The sequence below is a fragment of the Schistocerca serialis genome, chromosome 6 (assembly GCF_023864345.2).
Source record: "Schistocerca serialis cubense isolate TAMUIC-IGC-003099 chromosome 6, iqSchSeri2.2, whole genome shotgun sequence".
NCBI classification, from domain to species: domain Eukaryota; kingdom Metazoa; phylum Arthropoda; class Insecta; order Orthoptera; family Acrididae; genus Schistocerca; species Schistocerca serialis.
In genome coordinates, this window is record NC_064643.1 from 603,869,955 (window position 1) to 603,893,494 (window position 23,540).

Sequence of the window (23,540 nt, forward strand, 5' to 3'; positions counted from 1 at the left end):
CATAAATCCGTAAGAGTACGAGGGGGCGCAGATCTCTTCTGAACAGCACGTTGCAAAGCATCTCAGATATACTTAATAATGTTCATTTCTGGGGAGTATGTTGGTCAGCGGAAGTGTTTAAACTCAGAGGAGTGTTCCTAGAGCCACGCTGTAGCAATTCAGGATGTGTTGGACGTCACATTGTCCTGCTGGAATTGCCCAAGTTCGTCGGAATGCACAATGGACATGAATAGATGCAGGTGATCAGACAGGATGCTTATGTACGTGTCACCTGTCAGAGTCGTAACTAGACGTATCAGAAGTCTCATATCACTCCAACGGCACACGCCCTGCACCATTACAGAGCCTCCACCAGCTTGAACAATCCCATGCTGACATGCAGGGTCCATGGATTCATGAGGTTGTCTCCACACCCACACACGTCCATCTGCTCTATACAATTTGAAACGAGACCGTCCGACCAGGCAACGTGTTTCCAGTCATCAACAGTCCAATCTCAGTTCTGACGGGGCAGGCGACGCGTAAAGCTTTGTGTAGTGCAGTCATCAAGGATACACGAGTCGGCCTTCAGCTCTGAAAGCCCATATCGATGATGTTTCGTTGTGGTTCGCAGGCTGACACTTGTTGATGGCCCAGCATTGAAACCTGTAGTAATCTGCTTAAGGGTCGCACGTCTGTCACGTAGAACTATTCTCTCCAGTCGTCGTTGGCCCGTTTGTAGTATCTTTTTCTGGAAGCAGCGATTTCGGAGATTTGATGTTTTACTGGATTCCTGATATTCACGGAACAATCGTGAAGTGGTCGTACCAGAAAATCCCCACTTCATCGCTACTTCGAAAATGCTGTCCCCCATCGCTTGTGCGCTGACTATAACACCACGTTCAAACTCACTTAAATCTTGATAATCTACCATTGTAGCAGCAGTAACAGACCTAACAACTGCGCCAGACACTTAATGTCTTATATAGGCGTTGCCGACCGCAGCGCCGTATTCTGCCTGTTTATATACCTCTGTATTTGAATACGCATGCCTATACTAGTTTCTTTGGTGCTTTAGTTAATTCTTAAGTAAAGTGTGTGGCAAACATGCTTCTCAAATTTTCAAACACATGCTCTTAAATGACGTATTTCTCTGAATTATAATTTCTTGAAGTTATGGCAAAGCGATGTACTAGGTACTGATATAAACACATCATTATTAATGTATTAAAATGTTATGTAGTTTATCGTTACGTTATTTATTGCTAGTGTGTCCTAGGCATCTGTGGTGCCACTTTAGAAGTGGGGATCACAACAAAATCTATTTGGTGGGGATGGGCTAGGTGGAGGAAGAGGATAGTAACAAACCGTATTATATGCTCCTCAGACAATTATTTAAGACAGAGACAAAAGTTTCTTTTTTCTGGCCTGAGGCGTGAATGGGAATTTGGATTGAGCAGAGAGGCGTCCTGGGGTACATAGTCTGGGCAAATGTGCAAAGACACTGTGCCAGGATAGTATAGTGGTTAGGGCTCGAATCCTGTCCTTGGTAAAAAATTTGCCGGACGTGATTAGCCGAGCAGTCAGAGACGCTGCAGTCATGGATGGTGTGGCTGGTCCCGGCAGAGGTTCGAGTCCTCCTTCGGGCATGGCTGTGTGTTTTTGTGCTTAGGATAATTTAGATTAAGCAGTGTGTAAGCTTAGGGACTGATGCCCTAAGCAGTTAAGTCCCATAATATTTCACACACATTTTAACATTTTTGGTAAAAATTTTCATTCGTCGCTTCAGTCTGCATATCCATATTGTCGTAGCGGCCCCTTATCAGTTAGAGGGCCCGCACAACTGACAAGCAAAGTGGGCTGCCGACCTCCCTTCAAGAGATCAGATCGAAACATCGCCAGTGGATGTAAACAACAACAGACTCTGCATAAACACGGAACTACTTCGTGAAAAGCAACAAAAAAAAATGGTCCAAATGGCTCTGAGCACTATGGAACTTAACATCTGAGGTCATCAGTCCCCTAGAATTTTTAAATGGCATCCGTCCATCCTTGAGGGATGATGGTGTAGCATGCTTGGTTCAGAGTCTGCAGCGTCTGCTGTGGCTAAAAAGTCCCACTTGAGAGTGGCGTTCCCTACTGCACTTTGGACATGTGAAATTTGAGGGACATCGAACAGAAGCCGCTCTGTCTCTTCGCTTTGTCCTCTTCTTGATTTGTTCCTGTGTGCGTTCGTCCTCTGAGAGCTTGACGCCGTTGCGCACAGTTACTCGCCACTTGACATGGTCATCTGCAATGCTTTCCCAGCGACTTGGATTGATTCTGGTCTTGGTCAGGTCTCTCTTGCAGACATCCTTGAAACGAAGATGTGGTCGTCCCACTGGCCTCACACCTTCCTGAAGTTCGACGTACAGCAGCTGTTTCGGTATCCGTTCAGGATCCATGCACCTGACATGTTCCAACCATCTTAGACGTCGATGACTCAGGAGTGCAAAGATGCTGGTTGTGCTTGCACGATGAAAGACTTCGGTGTTGGGTACTCTATCTCTCCAAGAGATCTGAAGGATCTTCCGGAGACAGCGGAGATGGAAGCTGTTGAGTTGCGATTCATGCCTAGAAAGAGTTGTCCATGTCTCACAGCTATAGAGAAGGGTGCATATAACACAAGCGTTGTAGACTTTTAATTTAGTTTTTGTGGTAAGCAGTCCGTTGTTCCATACTCTGTTTTTCAATCTAGCCATGACAGATGATGCCTTTGCGATTCTGTTAGTAAGTTCAGTGTCCATGGACAAGTTGCTACATATTGTGGATCCCAAGTAGGTAAAGTCATCAACTATCTGGAGAGGATTGCCATCAATGCTAATGGATGGAAGGTTGGTAGTGCTCTGCGCCATTATCTTAGTCTTTTGAAGGCTGAAGAGTAGACCAAACTTTTCACAGGCATTTGATAATTTGTTGATTATATACTGCAGCTCATCTTCTGTGTTCGCTACTAGAGCTGCATCGTCCGCATATAACAACTCACGGATAACAACTGTATTTACTCCATCAGACCTCGTATGTAGATACACTCCCTCCTCACAGTCTTCAAAGGCAAATCTGAGCAGAAGGGAAAAGAAAATCCCAAATAATGTAGGAGCTAACACACACCCCTGTTTCATACCGCTATTAACAGGGAATGCTTCTGATGTTTTACCGTTGAAGCAAATTGTTGCTTGTGTTTTCTCATGGAAAGAGACAATTATCTGCAGTAGTTTAGGTGGGCATCCAATCTTCTGCAACAGTTTGAAAAGCCCATTCCTGCTCACTAAATCAAACGCTTTAACAAGACTTAGAACTACTTAAACCTAACTAATCTAAGGACAGCACACACATCCATGCCCGAGGCAGGATTCGAACCTGCGATCGTAGCAGCAGTGCGGTTCCAGACTGGAGCGCCTAGAACCGCTTGGGCACAACGGCCAGCTCGTGAAAAGCCGTGTGACAGAGACCCACGAATTGGAACTAATGTGACTAAGTGTAGCACTTCGCCGAATCGGCGTTATAAGCACACCAGCAGTCAGACCGGCAGTGTGTACCTACAGTTAGGAGAATTCCGCCCAATACCTACGCCGGCTCTAGCATAGTAGACACTCGCCATAGCATTCAGAAAAATTTTGTATCTTTGTAATTGTGTAGCGTAGTATTTTGGTTATTATTTTCTTTTCGTCGTGTCGTACTCTTATCTGGTTTCTGCCACGACAAGAATTATTGTGCTTCTTGTTGTTTTTTTTTTTACGTTTGGAAGGCAGTGCACGGCAAGAAGGTGTTTTAGTTATAAAGAAGTTTGTTCAAACTTGATCGTTAGTTCTTTTCTGTCAACTGCAGGACACTAGACACATAATACATGTTGCAAAAGTCTCTGGAACCACACGGTTTCTTTTGATTAAAATAAGTGAAGTTTTTAGGGAAAGGCTCTTCAGTTTACTGTACACCATGCGAAAGTAAAACTGGAACTGTTGAAGGTTTGAGATACTGAGCCACGATATCAGCTGCCCGGCATTGGTGAGGAATCGCCACCAGGCCACCACTAACGGAACACTGCTTCAGTAGTGGCTTTCCACCCGACGACACTCGGTGGCACCGCTGACAAGCCGAACAGTGGGTGGCCTCAACTGGACCGTCGGCTCGTGACGTACTGGGACGGGTCGCTGCTCAGTGTTATTTGGTAGTACGGTCGGGCAGGTCATGTGGTTGGCTAGACATGGAGTCAATACAGAAGATTTCATCTGTGAAGTTGTGAAGAATATTTAAATAAAATGGAGAAGGTTAAACCATGGGAATCAGTCATTTCCAAGTTTTCACTGGACTTCGGAGGCAAAAGTACTGTAGGAAAAAAAACTGGTGAGTGTGGAAACAGCAACGATTAACAGACTGGAGATGCTCCACATTTTCCATTTTATTAAACGAATAAAAACGACAGACCTAGGATATTCAGTTCTGTACAACTCCAGGCACTACGCCAGTTATACGAAGGTAATCCCAAAAATAAGGTCTCCTATTTTTTATAAGTACATAGACCTGTTTATTTTTACAATGGTTTACATCAGTTTACAGCTTGAACATTTAGCTATTTTTCGACATAATCACCAATTCTGTCGATGCATTTTTGTAGACGCTGTGGCAGTTTTTGTATGCTCATGTCATACCAGCTCACCGCCATGCTCTTCGGAAAGTTTTGAACCTCTTCTTTCACCTCGTCGTCGGAGCTGAATCGCCTTCCGGCCAAATGTTCTTTTAACCTACAGTTGATAGTCACTGGGCGCCCAGGACTATAGGGCGGGTGGGTGATTATGTTCCAATGAAACTGTTGCAGGGGAGCAACGGTTTGCCAAGCGATGTGTGGGCGGGCGTTGTCATGGAGAATGTGTACGCCCTTGCTTAACATTCCTCTTCTCCGGTTCTGAATGCCCGTTTTAGTTTGTTCAGAGTCTCACAGTACCTGTCAGCGTTAATTGTGGTCCCAGTGGGTATGAAGTCGACCAACAATGCCCCTTTCCGATCCCAAAAAACGGTTGTCATAACTTTACCGGCAGACTGTGTTCTTTTGAATTTCCGCGGCTTTGGCGAGGAAGGATGCCGCCACTGGCATGATTGTTACTTGGTCTCAGATGTAAAGTGGAATGCCCAGGTTTCGTCACCCGTGACAACTGAGTCCAGAAAGTTGTTCTGTTCGGCTGCAAGGCGGTGAAGAAATGCTCAGGAAGCATCAGCTCGTTGCCGCATGTGGTCCTCAGTCAGCATGCGTGGCACCCATCTTGCGCACACCTTCCGGTAGTTCAATAGGTCCGTTAAAATTTTGTGAGCGGTGCTTTGGGAAACCTCAGGAACCAACGTGCAGAGATCATCCAGTGTGATCTGCCGATCTCCACGCATGCTTTACTCAACCTTCAACACCGTCTCCTCAGAAATTGACGGTCTCCCGCTCCTTTGTTCGTCGTGAACTTCGGTCCGACCAGCTGCAAACTCTACACCACTTACGAACATTTTTGACATCCATGCACGACTCCCCATACACTTCCGTCAATCGGCAATGGATTTCAAAAACCGAATAGTTGCGCGCAATTCGCACTTGGCGGTAACATCCAACGGGAGCTCCATTCTCAACGGCTGCCAAGCCAAGACTGAGCGCCTCAGCGCGGCGTGCTCATGTTTACACACAGCGCGTGAAGCACTCTTCATAACAGTGCAACCAACTGCCACACAAACAGAGTTCTGTAGTTATAAAAAAAACAGGAGACCTTACTTTTGGGATTACCCTCGTAAGTCTAACACATGGTGAGGAAGTAATAGAGCGGAGAGGTCAAAATTTTAAGTGTCCCTATTGATGAGAATTTAAACTGGAGAAAGCAAATTTTTAGAGCTCCTAAAACAACTTAGTTTAGCTACGATTGCACATTGACTGATTGCACATCTTCGTGCTAGACATGTCAGTAAGTTGACATATATTGCATTTTTTCATTCATTAATGTCTACTAGAGGCAAACAAAGGCCTTAATTGGAAGAAGACATTTCTGAGAATATACGTTTGGGGTACAGCATTGTATGGTAGTGAAACATGGACTATGGGAAAACCGGAACAGAAGAGAATAGAAGCATTTGATATGTGGTGCCACAGACGAATGTTGAAAGTCAGATGGACTGTTAGGGTAAGGAATGAGGAGGTTCTGCGCAGCATCGGAGAGGAAAGGAATGTGTGGAAAACAATGACAAGAAGAAGGGACAGAATGATAGGACATCTGTTAAGATATCAGGGATTGACTTCCATGGTGCTGGAGGGAGCTTTAGAGGGCAAAAACAGCAGAGGAAGACAGAGATTTAAAAATATCCAGTAGATAAATGAGGACGCAGGTTGCAAGTGCTACTCTCAGATGCAGAGATTGACACAGGAGAGAAATTCGTGGCGGGCCGCAGAATTTCAGTCAGAAGACTGATAACAAAAAATATTCATATGGAATAATGTTCTGGGGTAACTTAACCTTAGGAAAGAAAGTATTCATTGCTCAAAAACGTGCTGTAAGATTAATATATGGGGCTCACCCAGGATCCTCTTGTGGACATCTGTTTAAGGGGTTGGATATTTCTCATTAACATCGTTGTGAATAATCCAGAGCAGTTCAAAAGGAATTATGATACACATAATTACAACAGCAGAAGGAAAATTTACTTTCATTATTCGTATTAAGGTTGTCTTTAGCACAAAAAGGGGTGCACAATGGTGCAACTAAAATTTTTGATCACTTATGCAGTGATACAAATTGTCTGACAAACAGCAAAGTAAAATTTGAAAGCAAACTGAAAAAGTTTTTCCTTGACAACTCCTTCCATTCCGTAAAACAATTTCTATTATTGTAGTGTGCAAACAGTGGTAGGTAGGAATTACTCACACCTGTTTACTAAAAAATTGTAGATGTTCAGCATATTTACGAATTAATTTGTTAAGTGAATGGAAAATGACTAGTCTGTATCGTTATGGTTTATCGTGCAAATGATCCAAGGAACATGAAACTGAGGAAACTAAACATCCAAAATTTACTTCATTTAAATGAGATTTCGAACAAGACGATCTCGTATTTGTTCATTCTGCCTGGTAGGTATCCCTCTGTGCTGACAAACCATTCTGCATATTTGTAATGAACATCGTTAACATCATCGTGTTTGTGTTGGATCTACTGATATGTTATATAAAACATAAGTAGTCGAAGTGACTTCAAGACACTGCGTAATACACAGCTTGTTTTTTATAACGTCATCAGAAGGTTCTGGAGATACGTTCAAAGTTCAACGAAAAACCCTCCACTTGTTAGCAACAATGCCGAAAGTACATTCAATATATCTTCTAGCCCCAATAATAAAGTGATCCATTGTAAGATGACTTGATGACATGTATATGTTTACCATCTATAGCCATCATACAGTCAGGGAAATTGGCTGCCCTTTCGAAGGTTGTGACGGATTCCAGGAGTTGACTCACTGCCAGATAGGGGAACTACAAAGATCTCAATTACTGCAGGATAACCTGATGCACCTGTTGTATGTTCACAGAAGTAGTTGATAGACCAAATCGAGATTGTCGGTGAAGCTCCAAGACCTAAAAATGGCAAATGCCTATTATAAGCAAGAAGCATTTCCTTTGCCTTTCCAATGCTATCGTTACACAAAACTCTCAGAATACAGTGCTTATGGATACTGGATATTTTTTTCGTTTCCTTTTCAGCATTCTGAGTCGTTGTCACCTTTGTGCTCATACGGCAAAGACTACCAAATCCACCGGTTAGTCCCTCAACCGTTAGGGGTAAAACTCAGTGGGACCCGGGGCAAGTAAGGCTAGCAACCTGCTTCCCTGGTACTTTAAATATGATGCTGGCAACAATCAGAGCAAACTGCCTCGGACCTTTGGAGGTAACGGAGTCCCACCTCAAACTGACAAACCAGGGACTCCTAAGATACGACTTGGCAAACAAATGGTAATGAGATGGGGAGCTATTAATATCAATGGGGGCTACTCTGGGAAGAAGATAGAGCTGGCAGAGGCTGCAAGTAAGATGGGGCTGGACGTCTTAGCTGTTAGTGACATCCGGGTAAGGGGTGAGAAAGAAGAGGAAGTGGGAGAATACAAGGTCTACCTGTCACCAGTCAAAGCAGGAATAGCACAATGTAGTGTAGAGCTTTACATCAGGAAATAAATGGAACCCAGCGTAGTTGCAATAAGGTATGTAAACGAACGACTGATGTGGATAGATTTGACAGTGTCTAGCAAGAAAATTAGGATTGTGTCAGTATATTCGCATTGTGAAGGGACAGATCGAGATAAGATGGATAGTTTTTATGATGCACTCAGTGATGTAGTTGTTAGAGTAAAGGACAATTTTCTGCTCATGGGTGATTTTAATGCCAGGATTGGAAATCGAACAGAAGGGTATGAAAAGGTTATGGGTAAATTTGGAGAGGATATGGAGGCCAACAGGAACGGGAAACAACTCTTGGATTTCTGTGCCAGTATGGGCTTAGTAATCACAAACTCCTTTTTTAAACATTAGATCATTCACCGGTATACTGGGGAAGGCAGGGGAATCAGATCTGTCATTGACTATATAATAACAGATCAGGAATTCAGGAAGGCTGTGAGGGACACACGTGTATTCAGGGGATTCTTTGATGACACTGATCATTATTTAATCTGCCGTGAAATTGGTATTGTGAGGCCGAAAGTGCAGGAGGTCAGGTCCACTCCATAAGAGTGGAGAAACTTCAAGGTAAGGAAATCAGGCACAAATACATAACAGTGATCTCAGAAAGGTACCAGTTAGTTGAATGTAGTCAATTACAGTCATTGGAAAAGGAATGGACAAGGTACAGTGACACAGTACTAGAAGTGGCTAAAGAATGTCTTGGAACAGTAGTGTGTAAAGGTAGGATGAGGCAAACAGCTTGGTGGAAAAGGAAAAAGAAGGCGTATCAAAAATGGCTACATACTAGAACTCAGGTAGACAGAGAAAGTTATGTTGAAGAAAGAAACAAAACCAAACAGATAATTGCAGCATCCAGGAAGAAATCTTGGGGAGACTTTGGAAACAGGTTGGAGACTTTGGGTCAAGCTGCTGGAAAACCATTCTGGAATGTAATTAGCAGTCTTCGAAAGGGAGGTAAGAAGGAAATGACAAGTATTTTGGACAGGTCAGGAAAACTGCTGGTGAATCCTGTGGATTCCTTGGGCAGCTGGAGGGAATAGTTTGAAGAGTTGCTCAATGTAGGTGAAAATACGATCAGTAATGTTTCCGATTTCGAGGTAGAATGGGATAGGAATGATGATGGAAATAGGATCACATTTGAGGAAGTGGAGAAAATGGTCAATAGATTGCAGTGCAATAAAGCAGCTGGGGTGGATGAAATTAAGTCGGAACTCATCAAAAACAGTGGAATGCCAGGTTTTAAATGGCTACACAGGATAATTGAAATGGCCTGGGAGTCGGTACAGGTTCCATCAGACTGGACAAAAGCAGTAATCACACCAATCTTTAAACATGGAAACAGAAAAGATTGTAACAACTACAGAGGTATCTCTTTAATCAGCGTTGTGGGTAAAATCTTCTCAGGTATTGTTGAAAGGAAAGTGCGAGTATTAGTTGAGGACCAATTGGATGAAAATCAGTGTGGGTTTAGGCCTCTTTGAGGTTGTTAGGACCAGATCTTTAGCTTACGGCAAATAATGGAGAAGTGTTATGAGCGGAACAGCGAATCGTATCTATGCTTTATAGCTCTAGAAAAGGCATATGACCGGATTCCTAGGAGGAAGTTATTGTCTGTTCTACGAGATTATGGAATAGGTGGCAAACTTTTGCAAGCAATTAAAGGTCTTTACATGCATAGTCAGGCAGCAGTTAGAGTTGACGGTAAATGGAGTTCATGGTTTAGAGTAGTTTCAGGGGTGAGACAAGGCTGCAACCTGTCTCCACTATTGTTCATATTATTTATGGATCATATGTTGAAAACAATAGACTGGGTGGGTGAGATTAAGATATGTGAACACAAAATAAGCAGTCTCGCGTATGCGGATGACTTAGTTGTGATGGTAGATTCGATTGAAAGTTTGCAAAGTAATATTTCAGAGCTAGATCAGAAATGTAAGGACCATGGTATGAAGATTAGCATCTCCAAAACGAAAGTAATGCCAGTGGGAAAGAGATACAAACGGATTGAGTGCCAAATAGGAGGAACAAAGTTAGAACAGGTGGACAGTTTCAAATACTTAGGATGCCTATTCTCACAGGATGGCAACATAGTGAAAGAACTAGAAACGAGGTGTAGCAAAGCTAATGCAGTGAGTGCTCAGCTACGATCTACTCTCTTGTGCAAGAAGGAAGTCAGTATCAAGACTAAGTTATCTGTGCACCGTTGAATCTTTCGACCAACTTTGTTGTATGGGAGCGAAAGCTGGGTGGATTCAGGTTACCTTATCAATAAGGTTGAGGTTACGGATATGAAAGTAGCTAGGATGATTGCAGGTACTAGTAGATGGGAACAATGGCAGGAGGGTGTCCACAATGAGGAAATCAAAGAAAAACTGGGAATGAACTCTATAGATGTAGCAGTCAGGGCGAACAGGCTTAGATGGTGGGGTCATGTTACACGCATGGGAGAAGCAAGGTTACCCAAGAGACTCATGGGTTCAGCAGTAGAGGGTAGGAGGAGTCGGGGCAGACCAAGGAGAAGGTACCTGGATTCGGTTAAGAATGATTTTGAAGTAATAGACTTAACATCAGAAGAGGCACCAATGTTAGCACTGAATAGGGGATCATGGAGGAATTTTATAAGGGGGCCTTTGCTCCAGACTGAACGCTGAAAGGCATAATCAGTCTTAAATGATGATGATGATGATGATGATTTTCAGCATCCACTTTTCACAGAAAGTAGAAAATCGTAAGGGATTCTTCCAACTGATAATCGCCCAAAAAGAAGAAAGAGCAGTCTAATACTGCAGCTTCTGAGTGAAAACAATACATTTACTTCGAGAATTTAGTATTTCTTACGGGGGTTGAATGAAAAGTAATGCCTCCACCTTTGTTAATTGGGTTTGGATGGGCATATTTTAATAAAACAAGTGGAGAAATAATCCTTAGAATGTGATCTTTAATTACCAATATTCACTTTTCCACATAATCACCAGTTAATTGGATACACTTCTGTGAACGATGAACAAGTTTTCTGAAGCCGTCACTGAAGGAGTCAACACTCTGTTTCGGCAACCACAGTCTCACAGTTCTCTCAACGTGTTCATCAGAAGCATAATGATGTCTCCGCAGATTGCCTTTCATTACCGGGAACAGATGGAAGTCAGACGGTACTAAATCTGGACTGTATGGAGGGTGCCGTACAGTGGTGAGACTCAGTCTCTGAAGTTCTGCTATGGTGGCACGTGAAGTGCGTGGTTTGGCATTGTCATGCTGCAGGAAAACCTTCCCCTTTCAGACCCTTGTTACCTGTCGTTTCAGAGTTCGCAGCGTTGTAACGCTCTGAATTTATTGTTGTTCCATGATCAAGAAAATCAACTTGGATAACATAATCTGCGTCCCAGAACACTGTGGCCATGATTTTTCCAGTTGAGGGCTGCATCTTGAATTTCTTTTTCTGGGGCGAGTCTTTGTGTCGATATTCCATAGACCGACGTTTCGTCTTCTGTCACAATTGAATGGAGAAAGGCGTCGCCTTCATTCTTGTACAGCGAGAGGAGTTCCTGGCAAATTTCAAGTCTGTGTGCTTTCATTTCAGGAGTCAGCATCCGGGGTACCCGTCATGCACAGATCTTCTGACAGCCAAGCAAAGCAACGTGACCCACACGTTCTTCTGAAATGCCGATTGTGCTTGCAATTTCTCTCCGAGTGATAACGACGATCGTCCTGAATCAATCTGTCAACATTTTGCTTGTGAAACTCGGTGGTTGTTGTCACAGGACGTCCAACTCTTTGTTTGTCACGCAGGTGAGATGTTCCTGCCTCAACATCTGTAAACTTACTCGCCCAACGACGCACAGTGCACACATCAACTTAATCACCATAAACTGCTTTCATCCTCTGATGAATCTCCTTTGGGCTGACACCTTCTGCTGTCAAGAATTCGATGACTGCACGTTGCTTAAATCGCATTGATCGACCGTCTGCACGAGGTTCCATACGTTACACTGTAACAACACAACCGTTCAATGCTAAGGCTTCCCACCAACTGGAGCTGTAGAGAAGAGGCTATGGAACAAGCAGGTACCTACCGTATACCAATGCTGCCGACTGTTGAAGAGTTACGAAGGTGGAGGCATTACTGTCCAGTCAACCCTCATAAAATGCCAGTTAAAGCTACGTCTGTCAGTACTGAAGAAGAAATAGAGGATGACCCCCAGCACGAGACGTCACAAACCAGAGAGACCGAAATAAGTACACGTGAGTTCTACGCATAATAAAAAGAAGAAACATACAGGAACAGACGAGCTAACTGGATCTCTTAAATCTAAATTCTACAGTCGTTAAAAAGCAAATGAACAGAAAGATGAATACACACCCTTCATGTTATCTTTAGTATCTGAACTTAAAAGCCTTGCAAAACTTGTGAAATTAGATATCTATACTCTGCAAGTGCTTGGAAGAGAGTACGTCACATTGTACCAGTTACTGGAGTTTCTTTCTGTTCCATTCACGCATGGAGCGCGGGAAGAATGATAGTCTGAATGCTTCTATGCGTGCTATAATGAAGTTCGTCGAGGTATCGTTGGGACTTCGTACAAAATGCTGCATTACTTCAACGCATTTTGTTGCAATTTATGACACGATGGTTACGGTAAGTTAACAATAAACGCCCTATTCTTGAACTTGTACCACGATTTACTGTGTTAACATTTCTATACGTTGCCCGAATTTTTCTCTATATTGTAACACTACAACTGACCAGATCACACTGATCATTGTCCTTATTTGTAAACATCGCTGATTTCTTTGAGAAGAATTAAACACTGCTAGCAGTAGTGCAATAACGTTAGTGATTCAAAGAGCAAGCAAGCCTTCAACAGACAAATTAAAACAAGGAAATAAAATTAAAATGAAGAACTTCGCCTATTACGAGGTCACACTTGTAATCGAACTAGCTACAAAATTACCTATGTAAAGTGGAAATATAAGATGTATCACTAAAGTAAAATAAAGTTGACACTCGCAAGTATATGGCTTATTTGAAATTCTTGCACGATTGTAATGACATTTTGCGTCTAAAGCAGGTACTGGTAATAGAAGAGGACAGAAATAAATTAAAGATATTGGCCTCCAAATTTGTTTTGCGAACACAGCTCACCAAAAACGGATGACGCTCGCCCGGTTAGCCGATCGGTCTAACGCACGGCTTTCCGGAGTGGGAAGGAGCGCCTGGTCCCCGGCACGAATCCGCCCGGCGGACTTGTGTCGAGGTCCGGTGAGCCGGCCAGTCTGTGGATGGTTTTTAGGCGGTTTTCCATCTGCCTCGGCGAATGCACGCTGATTCCCCTTATTCCTCCTCAGCTACACTATGTCGGCGATTGTTGCGCAAACAAGTTCTCCAAGCACGCGTACACCACTATTACTCTATGACGCAAACATAGGAGTTACACTCGTCTGGTGTGAGACGTTCATGGGGTGTCCACTAGGGGCCGAACAACACAATAATCCTGAAAGAGTGGTTCGGAATGTGGCAGCAGAGGGGTGAAGTGGACTGCGGTAGTCGTTGCGGGGTTGTGGACCACTGTGGCTGCGGCGGGGACGTAGTCTCTCCGTCATTTCTTAACATACGATACAATACAATAACGGATGACAGACACACTGTCGCTACACTGTCTGTTCTAAGAGCTTCCTCTTATGGTTTCTTTCAATTCCAAATGATTAGCTGTACTGAAGGATATAAGTGGGGAAGGAAAAGCTCAGCATGAAGGACTAAAATTAGTAGGCAGCGAGTGACGACCTGTTTGGCCTTGCAGACTTCCTGTGGGACCTGGGCGAGGAAGTAGCGGAGCAGAGGGAAGTGGCGGATGGCGACGATAGCGACGCAGACGTCGACGGCGGCCCGCTGGAGCGCGCCTGCTCTTGCGAAGGAGCCGCCTGCACGTGCTGCGTGGACTTCAATTTCACCTACGTCGATCTCGGTGGTCCAGGTGAGGAACTCATACAGCACTGGCAGCAGAGGTGTTTCCTCCATGTAGCAAATGCTACCGAGCCCTGCCGCACGTTTTCTCTTTCTTAGGGCGAAAATTAACCTTTAACAGTTTCGCATTGAAAGAAATAACCGTTTAGGATTTTGTGCGAATTATTGTTCAGTATTTTTAAAACACTGGAAATAGTGAATAGTTCACGTAAATTTGTATTTTCGAACGTATGAAGAAGAGGAAAGGTGTATTGTGCTTGTATGAATAGACTACTACTACTACTACTACTACTACTGCTAATAATTATGTTTTAATAAACATTTTACACATTGCAAATTGGCACGAGACTTTTACTGACACGTTCATTTCCACTATGGTCTGCCGTGCAGTAGATAATACGAACTTGCGCCACAATATTATTGACAGGCTTGTTTGTTTTACATTGTTATCGAGGATCGCCTAAAATCATTTGTTGATGAAAAACTAAGTAGTGCGTTGCCTTTTACATTTTAACATGAGCTGCAATTAAAAAAAAAAAAAAAACAATAATGCTAGACAGTTGGCACAAGTCTGGACCCACAACTGCCAGCAAAGTCACTTCTACTCTCCGGCTACTTGAGCGATGGTAAAAATATGGAACAGTTTTTATCCTACTTCTCTTGCTTAGTGGAAACAAGAGGGGGTCACTTGGCCAGTTCATATGTATACACGACTTGTATAGATACTGGTCGAAAAGGTTTGATTCAGCTTTATGATGTAGAGACTTATCATTTGTAAACAGTTTTTTCCCTTGCTATTTGGTTGGAGCTGGTAAGTCAGCTGTGATAGGTAGTTTCAATATCTTGAGTAAACTGATTATGTTTCTCAGAAAATAGTTGTCACTGATTGGTAGGCATACATTTGTCTAATATTAAACAATGGAAACTCCAGGTTAGAATATCAACAATATAAGGAAAAGATAGATTGCTACTTACCGTGAAGATGACACATTGATTTGTTGACAGACACAATGAAAAGACGCTTACATACTATTCAGCCACAGTCTTTGTCAGAAAAGGAAACACACACACACACACACACACACACTCATATGTCTGCTTGTGTCTGTATATGTGTGGATGGATATGTGTCTGTGTGCGAGTGTATACTACCCCTTTTTCCCCCTAAGGTAAGTCTTTCCACTCCCGGGATTGGAATGACTTACCCTCTCCCCTAAAACCCACATCCTTTCGTCTTTCCCTCTCCTTCCCTCTTTCCTGACGAAGCAACCGTGGGTTGTGAAAGCTTGAAATTTGTGTGTGCGTTTGTGTGTTTTTTGTTTTGTCTATCTACCAGAGCTTTCTTTTTTACAGGGTGTTTCAAAAATGACCGGTATATTTGAAACGGCAATAAAAACTAAACGAGCAGCGATAGAAATACACCGTTTGTTGCAATATGCTTGGGACAACAGTACATTTTCAGGCAGACAAACTTTCGAAATTACAGTAGTTACAATTTTCAACAACAGATGGCGCTGCGGTCTGGGAAACTCTATAGTACGATATTTTCCACATATCCACCATGCGTAGCAATAATATGGCGCAGTCTCTGAATGAAATTACCCGAAACCTTTGACAACGTGTCTGGTGGAATGGCTTCACATGCAGATGAGATGTACTGCTTCAGCTGTTCAATTGTTTCTGGATTCTGGCGGTACACCTGGTCTTTCAAGTGTCACCACAGAAAGAAGTCACAGGGGTTCATGTCTGGCGAATAGGGAGGCCAATCCACGCTGCCTCCTGTATGTTTCGGATAGCCCAAAGCAATCACACGATCATCGAAATATTCATTCAGGAAATCAAAGACGTCGGCCGTGCGATGTGACCGGGCACCATCTTGCATAAACCATGAGATGTTCGCAGTGTCGTCTAAGGCAGTTTGTACCGCCACAAATTCACGAAGAATGTCCAGATAGCGTGATGCAGTAATCGTTTCGGATCTGAAAAATGGTCCAATGATTCCTTTGGAAGAAATGGACCAGTACTTTTTGAGGATGCAGGGACGATGGGACTGCAACATGGGGCTTTTCGGTTCCCCATATGCGCCAGTTCTGTTTATTGACGAAGCCGTCCAGGTAAAAATAAGCTTTGTCAGTGAACCAAATGCTGCCCACATGCATATCGCCGTCATCAATGCTGTGCACTATATCGTTAGTGAATGTCTCTCGTGCAGCAATGGTAACGGCGCTGAGGGGTTGCCGCATTTGAATTTTGTATGGATAGAGGTGTAAACTCTGGCGCATGAGATGATACATGGACGTTGGCGTCATTTGGACCGCAGCTGCAACACGGCGAATGGAAACCTGAGGCCGCTGTTGGATCACCTGCTGCACTAGCTGCGCGTTGCCCTCTGTGGTTGCCGTACGCGGTCGCCCTACCTTTCCAGCACATTCATCCGTCACGTTCCCAGTCCCTTGAAATTTTTCAAACAGATCCTTTATTGTATCGCTTTTCGGTCCTTTGGTTACATTAAACCTCCGTTGAAAACTTCGTCTTGTTGCAACAACACTGTATTCTAGGCGGTGGAATTCCAACACCAGAAAAATCCTCTGTTCTAAGGAATAAACCATGTTGTCTACAGCACACTTGCACATTGTGAACAGCACACGCTTACAGCAGAAAGACGACGTACAGAATGGCGCACCCACAGACTGCGTTGTCTTCTATATCTTTCACATCACTTGCAGCGGCATCTGTTGTTGAAAATTGTAACTACTGTAATTTCGAAAGTTTGTCCGCCTGAAAATGTACTGTTGTCCCAAGCATATTGCAACAAACGGTGTATTTCTATTGCTGCTCGTTTAGTTTTTATTGCCGTTTCAAATATACCGGTCATTTTTGAAACACCCTGTATATATATATATATATATATATATATATATATATATATATATATATATATATATATATATAAAAACAAAGATGATGTGACTTACCAAACGAAAGCGCTGGCAGGTCGATAGACACACAAACAAACACAAACATACACACAAAATTCAAGCTTTCGCAACAAAGTGTTGCCTCATCAGGAAAGAGGAAAGGAGAGGGAAAGACGAAAGGATGTGGGTTTTAAGGGAGAGGGTAAGGAGTCATTCCAATCCCGGGAGCAGAAAGACTTACCTTAGGGGGTGTGGTGTGATGTGGATCTGAGTATGTGGAAAGCATGGTCCTTGTTGTCTGGAGTTAGGGTGTGTATCAGAGACAAAAAACTTAATCTGAAAAAAAAGATATACCATTCCATTATGTTGCCAGGTGGGAATTTTGTGGACAATACACATTCCAAACAGATCAGAATAACTTACAGATGTCAATGAGCATACACTAAGTGAAGCTTAGGCATCCAGATGCATAACAAATTGAGATGGCACCAGAGTCCGGAAAAAGTTAACTGAAAACCTCAGTTCTGCTGCATTTCTATATTTCCTCTTTTTATAAAATAAATTTTATTTGTTTTCTTGTCCAGGTATTTCTACTTGGCCTTACCATTTGCATAGTCTATAAGGAAAATATTTTTGCTTGTCATATTGTGCTTTTGAATTTCACAGTTCATCCTAAATCCTTACTCTCACATATACCATAAGGGAGTAAATGTATTGGCAAAGAGATGTAAGAACCCCATGCTCTCAGAACAAGCTTCTGCAAGATGCTCAGTCATCAACTTTACATAATATTCTTACTGCACACTTCTGTATAATGAGTCCTTTCTCAAGCTCAGCTGCTTTACCCTGGTACATTATGCCATTGCATAGTACTGAAATTACGCTAGCAATTCTGTCTGCAGTCCAACTTCATGAGAGAGGTTTCTCAACACAAAGTAGGCAGAACTGCCTCAACATCTATATCTATGTGCGTACTCTGGAAGCCAGCACATGATGCATGGTGGATGATACCTTCTACTACTACTGCTCATTCCCTTTCCTGTTACACTCCCAAATAGAGAGAGGGAAAAACAACTACCTATATGCTTCCACATGCACCCTGGTTTCTCTTCTCTTATCGTCTTGGTCCTTGCACAAAACGTATGTTGGCAACAGTAGAATTGTTATGCAGTCAGCGTCAAATGTTGAGTCTCTAAATTTTCTCAAGAGTGTTTCGTGAAAAGAACGTTGTCTTCCTTCAGTTCTTGAAGCATCTCCATAACACTCATGTGTTGACTGAACTTAGCAGTAACAGATCTATCAGACTGCCTCTACATTATTGTTTCGATGGCCTCCTTTAATATGACCTGGTGGTCCCAGATACTCTAGCAGTACTCAAAAATTTGTTGCGCTAGTGTCTTAAACATGGTCTCCTTAACAGATATGCTACACTTTCCTAAAACGCTCCCAATAAACCAAATTCAACCATTCACCTTTCCTATTGTTATCCTGAAGTGCTCATTCCATTTCATATAGCATTGCAACATAACACTTAGATATTTGATCTCCATGACTATGTCAAGCAGCATGCTGCTGATTCTGTATTTGAACATTACAGGATTATTTTTCCTATTCATCTGCATTAACCTACATTTGTCTACATTTAGAGCAAGTTGCCATTTATCAAAGCATCTATAAAGTTTGTCTAAGTCATCTTGTACCCTCCTACAGTAATTCAGTGACAACATCATCCCATACACCATAGCATCATCAGCAAAAACAGGCATGGATTGCTGCTCACCCTGTTTGTCAGATCATTTATGGATATAGAGGAGAAGGATGGGCCTATCACAATCCTCTGGTGCACTCCTGATGATACCCTTGTCTGTAGTGAACTCACAATTGAGAATGAAGTACTGGATTCTCTTATTTGAGAAGCCTTTGAGTCATTCATGTAACATACATCCAAGTAACTTCACAGAATATTTTTGCCAACTGCAATGAATTCTCCCTCTCCTATGGCATCTAATCTGTCTTCTCGATATACTTTCCATGCCTCTTGGTTCCAAGAATAATTTGAGTGTAAAAGCTTTCCTTGACAGCAGTAAATTCAGGAACTTTGTTATGAATACAAGTACTCTGCTACATGAGTAGCTGCACCCTTTGTGAACTGCACCCGCAACCTATCAGGGGGCGTCCAAAAATCCCCCCCCCCCTTTCCCCATAACTCAGGTCAAGAAATGTGCAGCCAAGACTGTCATAGAATTGATAGAGTCCTTGGTTTGTATCCCCCTATCCCCCCCGCCCCCCCTCGGCTCAAAGGATGCCGATCAACATTGGGTACAATGCTGCAAATAGTGAACCCCGCTTTCACCCCATACGCCAGGCTAGTGGTCTTCACAACTTCTGCCAGTTGCCCGTACAAACTGAGGATGACCTCAGAACCCAAGTGACAGATGTCATTAGTGCTGATGTGAGCCAGAAATATTGACAACAGTTTTTTGCTAATTCACATGCTGGTCCATCTCAGTCTGGATATCTAGAAATATTATGTGTCTTTGTGTGATTAAGGGTTAAGCATCTTATTGCGAACCAGTTTTAAGTCATTCCCTCTAAACTCCTGGCTGCACCTGGTGCGGCTGTGGCTGGTATGGATGTGATTGGGCCCTTAATCAGTATACAAGTTATAGCATACAATATCATTTATAAGAACCCTCAATTGATTAACAACACAGCTATGTATTTGACAGGCTGATTATGGTGTACACTATTTAACTGGTCTCCAAAAAGCTTGAACTAGGCTATGAGCAACACAGAAAGCAAGCAGCTAATAAATATTTCTCCTAGATCAGATGATGATAAGATCTATTTCAAGTTTCTATTGTCAATCAAAAACAGAAAAAAATAGAAAGTTGCCTGCTGACTAAACTTGTCTGTTACCAAGTACAGAAAGTTTCATATTGCCTGTGGTTCAGTATTCATATGTAACTTATTTAAGAAAGTTTAGTTGGAAATGAGTCTAATTACTTTACTGCACTACACTTTTGTTTGTTCTTACTCATTTTTCCTGGTGTACTTTTTGAACCAAATAGTTAATAATACTTGTACCATATGGGTTGATTGCCATCTTTAGCAACTGCAACGAAACATGCAAAATGGCAGGGGGACAATGATACTTCCCAACATGAAAGTGCACTTATCTTAAGTGCAGTGAAAGTGTTCTCTGCAAAAACATGTGGAAGATGAAAAAGAATGCAGTAAACAAAAAGAAAAGAAAAAAACGTTAGTAATGAAAAGAATAAATACTGTTTATAGTAATAAGTAAAGCACGTGAACTATTGATGATCATAACAAACAAAATTATAAGAGAAGAAACCGTATTGTTACAGTGACCACTTCAGGATGTTTTAAAAGAAAGTGAAACACTTCTGGGCTTAATAAAACTTTTATTGCAGTTGCTAAAGATGGCACTTAACCTATACAACTTATATATGTGCAACTGTGGAAAAAAGAGGCCAGAAAACAAAAACGCAACATGTATATTTAATACAACATTTGTCACTAATCTTTTCAGGATGTGTGGAGATGACATACCTGTCTCCTGCTGAAGGAATTAATGTCAATATTTCTTATGGAGACAATGTCCTTCTGAGTGAAGCAATCAAGGGTGAGTTTTGTATTTTCTAATCAATCACATTATTCATGAAATTCTTAAATACTTTCCAGTCCATCTGCTCCTGAAAGGTATCCATTGGTAATAATAAAAATTAATTTGAGATTAGCTGTGATTAACAAAATTTAATAAAAGATCAATACATAATTTTCATGTAGATGTTGTCTCCCAGCCTAGAGTTCAGAGTGAGGATCCGCATTCTGTTCGAAAGTTCTTCAGTAAACTATCACCAGATTTAAATCATGCAATTGAGAACTGCAATAAATTGAAAAGCAAATTGAAAACATATAAGTTAATACTAGTCATTTCTACAAATAATGTGCCTTGCTGCAAGGTTTTTGGATTACCAATAGCACTATGACACATGACAGTTTTCAACATAAACAGATCTCTGTTTTTACTGTAAGAGGACAGCTTCTGTTCTTGATAAATATAAATGCCAAAACGTAAATAATAAGCTGGCAGAAATAGATAATTAGCAGCTATTTAGTATACCTGACGAAACAGCAATCTTTTCAAAAGATAGGTGCTATTCTGCTAATTTTACTGCATTAAATTTATCTTCCATAAGCTCATAGGTCATAGTATGAGGGTGGTTTAAAAAGTTCCTGGAATCACCATGAGAGGTCAGCACTAGCGCAACGAGTTGTTCACATGATATTCATTGGACTGTTGCCTGTAAACATGTGCCACGTCATTGCTCTTGGAAGAGAGCTGTGGTTGTGATGTGGCTCTGTTGTTGCGATTTGTGAAGATGGAAAAAATCGAGATTCGAGCAGTGATTAAGTACTTCATAAAGAAAGGTATGAAAGCAAAGAACATTCATGCTGATTTCCAGAATACATTGGGGGACTCAGCTCCTTCATATTCAACTGTTGCCAAGTGGACAAATGAATTTAAACTGGTTGGAGAGCATAGATGATGATCAGTGCAGTGGTTGGCCAAGGTGTGTCACTACTCCAGAAATCATTGCGAAAGTGCACAAAATGGTCATTGAGGATCGCCAGTTGAAAGTGTGTGAAATTGCTCACACTTGCCAGATGTCATCTGAAAGGGTATATCACATTTTAACTGAAGAGTTAGAAATGAAAAAATTATCTGCAAGATAGGTGCCATGACTCTTGATGCTGTATCAAAAACATGTGCTGTCGCCATGGCAAAATTACATTAACTAAGGTATGAATTGTTGCCACATTCACCTGATATGGCTCTGTCAGACTTCCATCTCTTCCCAAAACTGAAAATTTTTCTTGGTGGATGAAGATTCACTTCAAACAAAGAATTGATAGCCAGAGTTGACAACTATTTTGCAGGCCTGGAGGAAATTTATTTCTGAGATGGGATCAAGGCACTGGAACATCATTGGGCCAAGTGTGTTAATCTACAAGGAGACTACATTGAAAAATAAAAAAGTTTCAGTGATGTAAGTACTTTTTTTCTATTCTGTTCCAAAAACTTTTCAAACCACCCTCTTGCTTTGGTGACAGTTACCTATTAATGGTGTTTTAACAACCGTTATATATCTGGATATGTTCATCAGGCCATCTTTTCCTTACAGGAAGGAATATACAGAAATGTATGAATGAAAGTTTTATATTCCAGAGCTTGTTGTTTGGTCAGTTTGCTATGAGGGCACTTAAAAAATTAAGTTATATGTTGTCTAAAAACAAAGACGATGTGACTTACCAAACAAAAGCGCTGGCATGTTGATAGATACACAAATAAACACAAACATACACATAAAATTCAAGCTTTAGCAACCAACGGTTGCTTCGTCAGGAAAGAGTGAAGGAGAGGGAAAGACGAAAGGATGTGGGTTTTAAGGGAGAGGGTAAGGAGTCATTCCAATCCCGAGAGCGGAAAGACTTATCTTAGGGGGAAGAAAGGACAAGTATACACTCGCACACACACACATATCCATCCGCACATACACAGACACAAACAGAGATTTGTAAAGGCAAAGAGTTTGGGCAGATATATCAGTCGAGGCAGAAGTACAGAGGCAAAGATGTTGTTGAATGATAGGTGAGGTATGAGCGGCAGCAACTTGACATTAGCGGAGGTTGAGGCCTGGTGGGTAATGAGAAGAGAGGATATACTGAAGGGCAAGTTCCCATCTCCGGAGTTCTGACAGGTTGGTGTTAGTGGGAAGTATCTAGATAACCCGGATGGTGTAACAGTGTGCTAAGATGTGCTGGCCGTGCACCAAGGCATGTTTAGCCACAGGGTGATCCTCATTACCAACAAACACTCCTCTTTCCTGACGAAGCAACCGTTGGTTGCGAAAGCTTGAATTTTGTGTGTATGTTTGTGGTTGTTTGTGTATCTATCAACATGCCAGCGCTTTCGTTTGGTAAGCCACATCATCTTTGTTTTTAGATATATTTTTCCCACATGGAATGTTTCCTCCTATTATAAGTTATATGTTGTTATTGCAGGTCAAGTAACTCATATTGAGTGCTGCACCACACTCCAGAGTGACAGAGGCACATTACACTATTTTTTGACATAATCACCAATACTCTGTAAACAACAGTCAGAATGTTCTATTAATTTTTCAATGCCTTGATGATAGGAATCCACTTCTCGGTCAGGGTGCCATCTGAGTACTGTTGTGTGAAAATCCAAATCTTATAAAAATCTGCACTTACTGCAAATTGGTTCCTTGATTGCTAGACATTGTCATCTACGGGCAATCACTATCAAATGCTCCTGTGTGGCCTTTGTCATGTTGTTGGCACGATTTCACTGTGACTGGACACAAATTTACATTTGGTCCATATACCACCAGAATTTCATGG

The 23,540-nt window shown here is 42.0% G+C and overlaps 1 protein-coding gene across 1 annotated transcript in view; it reads left to right on the forward strand.

Moving 5' to 3' along the window:
- The window catches only part of LOC126483928 (uncharacterized), a 259,894-nt gene that overhangs the window by 224,300 nt on the left and 12,054 nt on the right, over positions 1-23,540 (forward strand). Inside the window, exons 2-3 of the mRNA XM_050107203.1 lie at positions 14,006-14,179; positions 20,641-20,733. Coding sequence (XP_049963160.1) covers positions 14,006-14,179; positions 20,641-20,733 — 267 coding nt within the window. The remainder of the gene's footprint in view (positions 1-14,005; positions 14,180-20,640; positions 20,734-23,540) is intronic.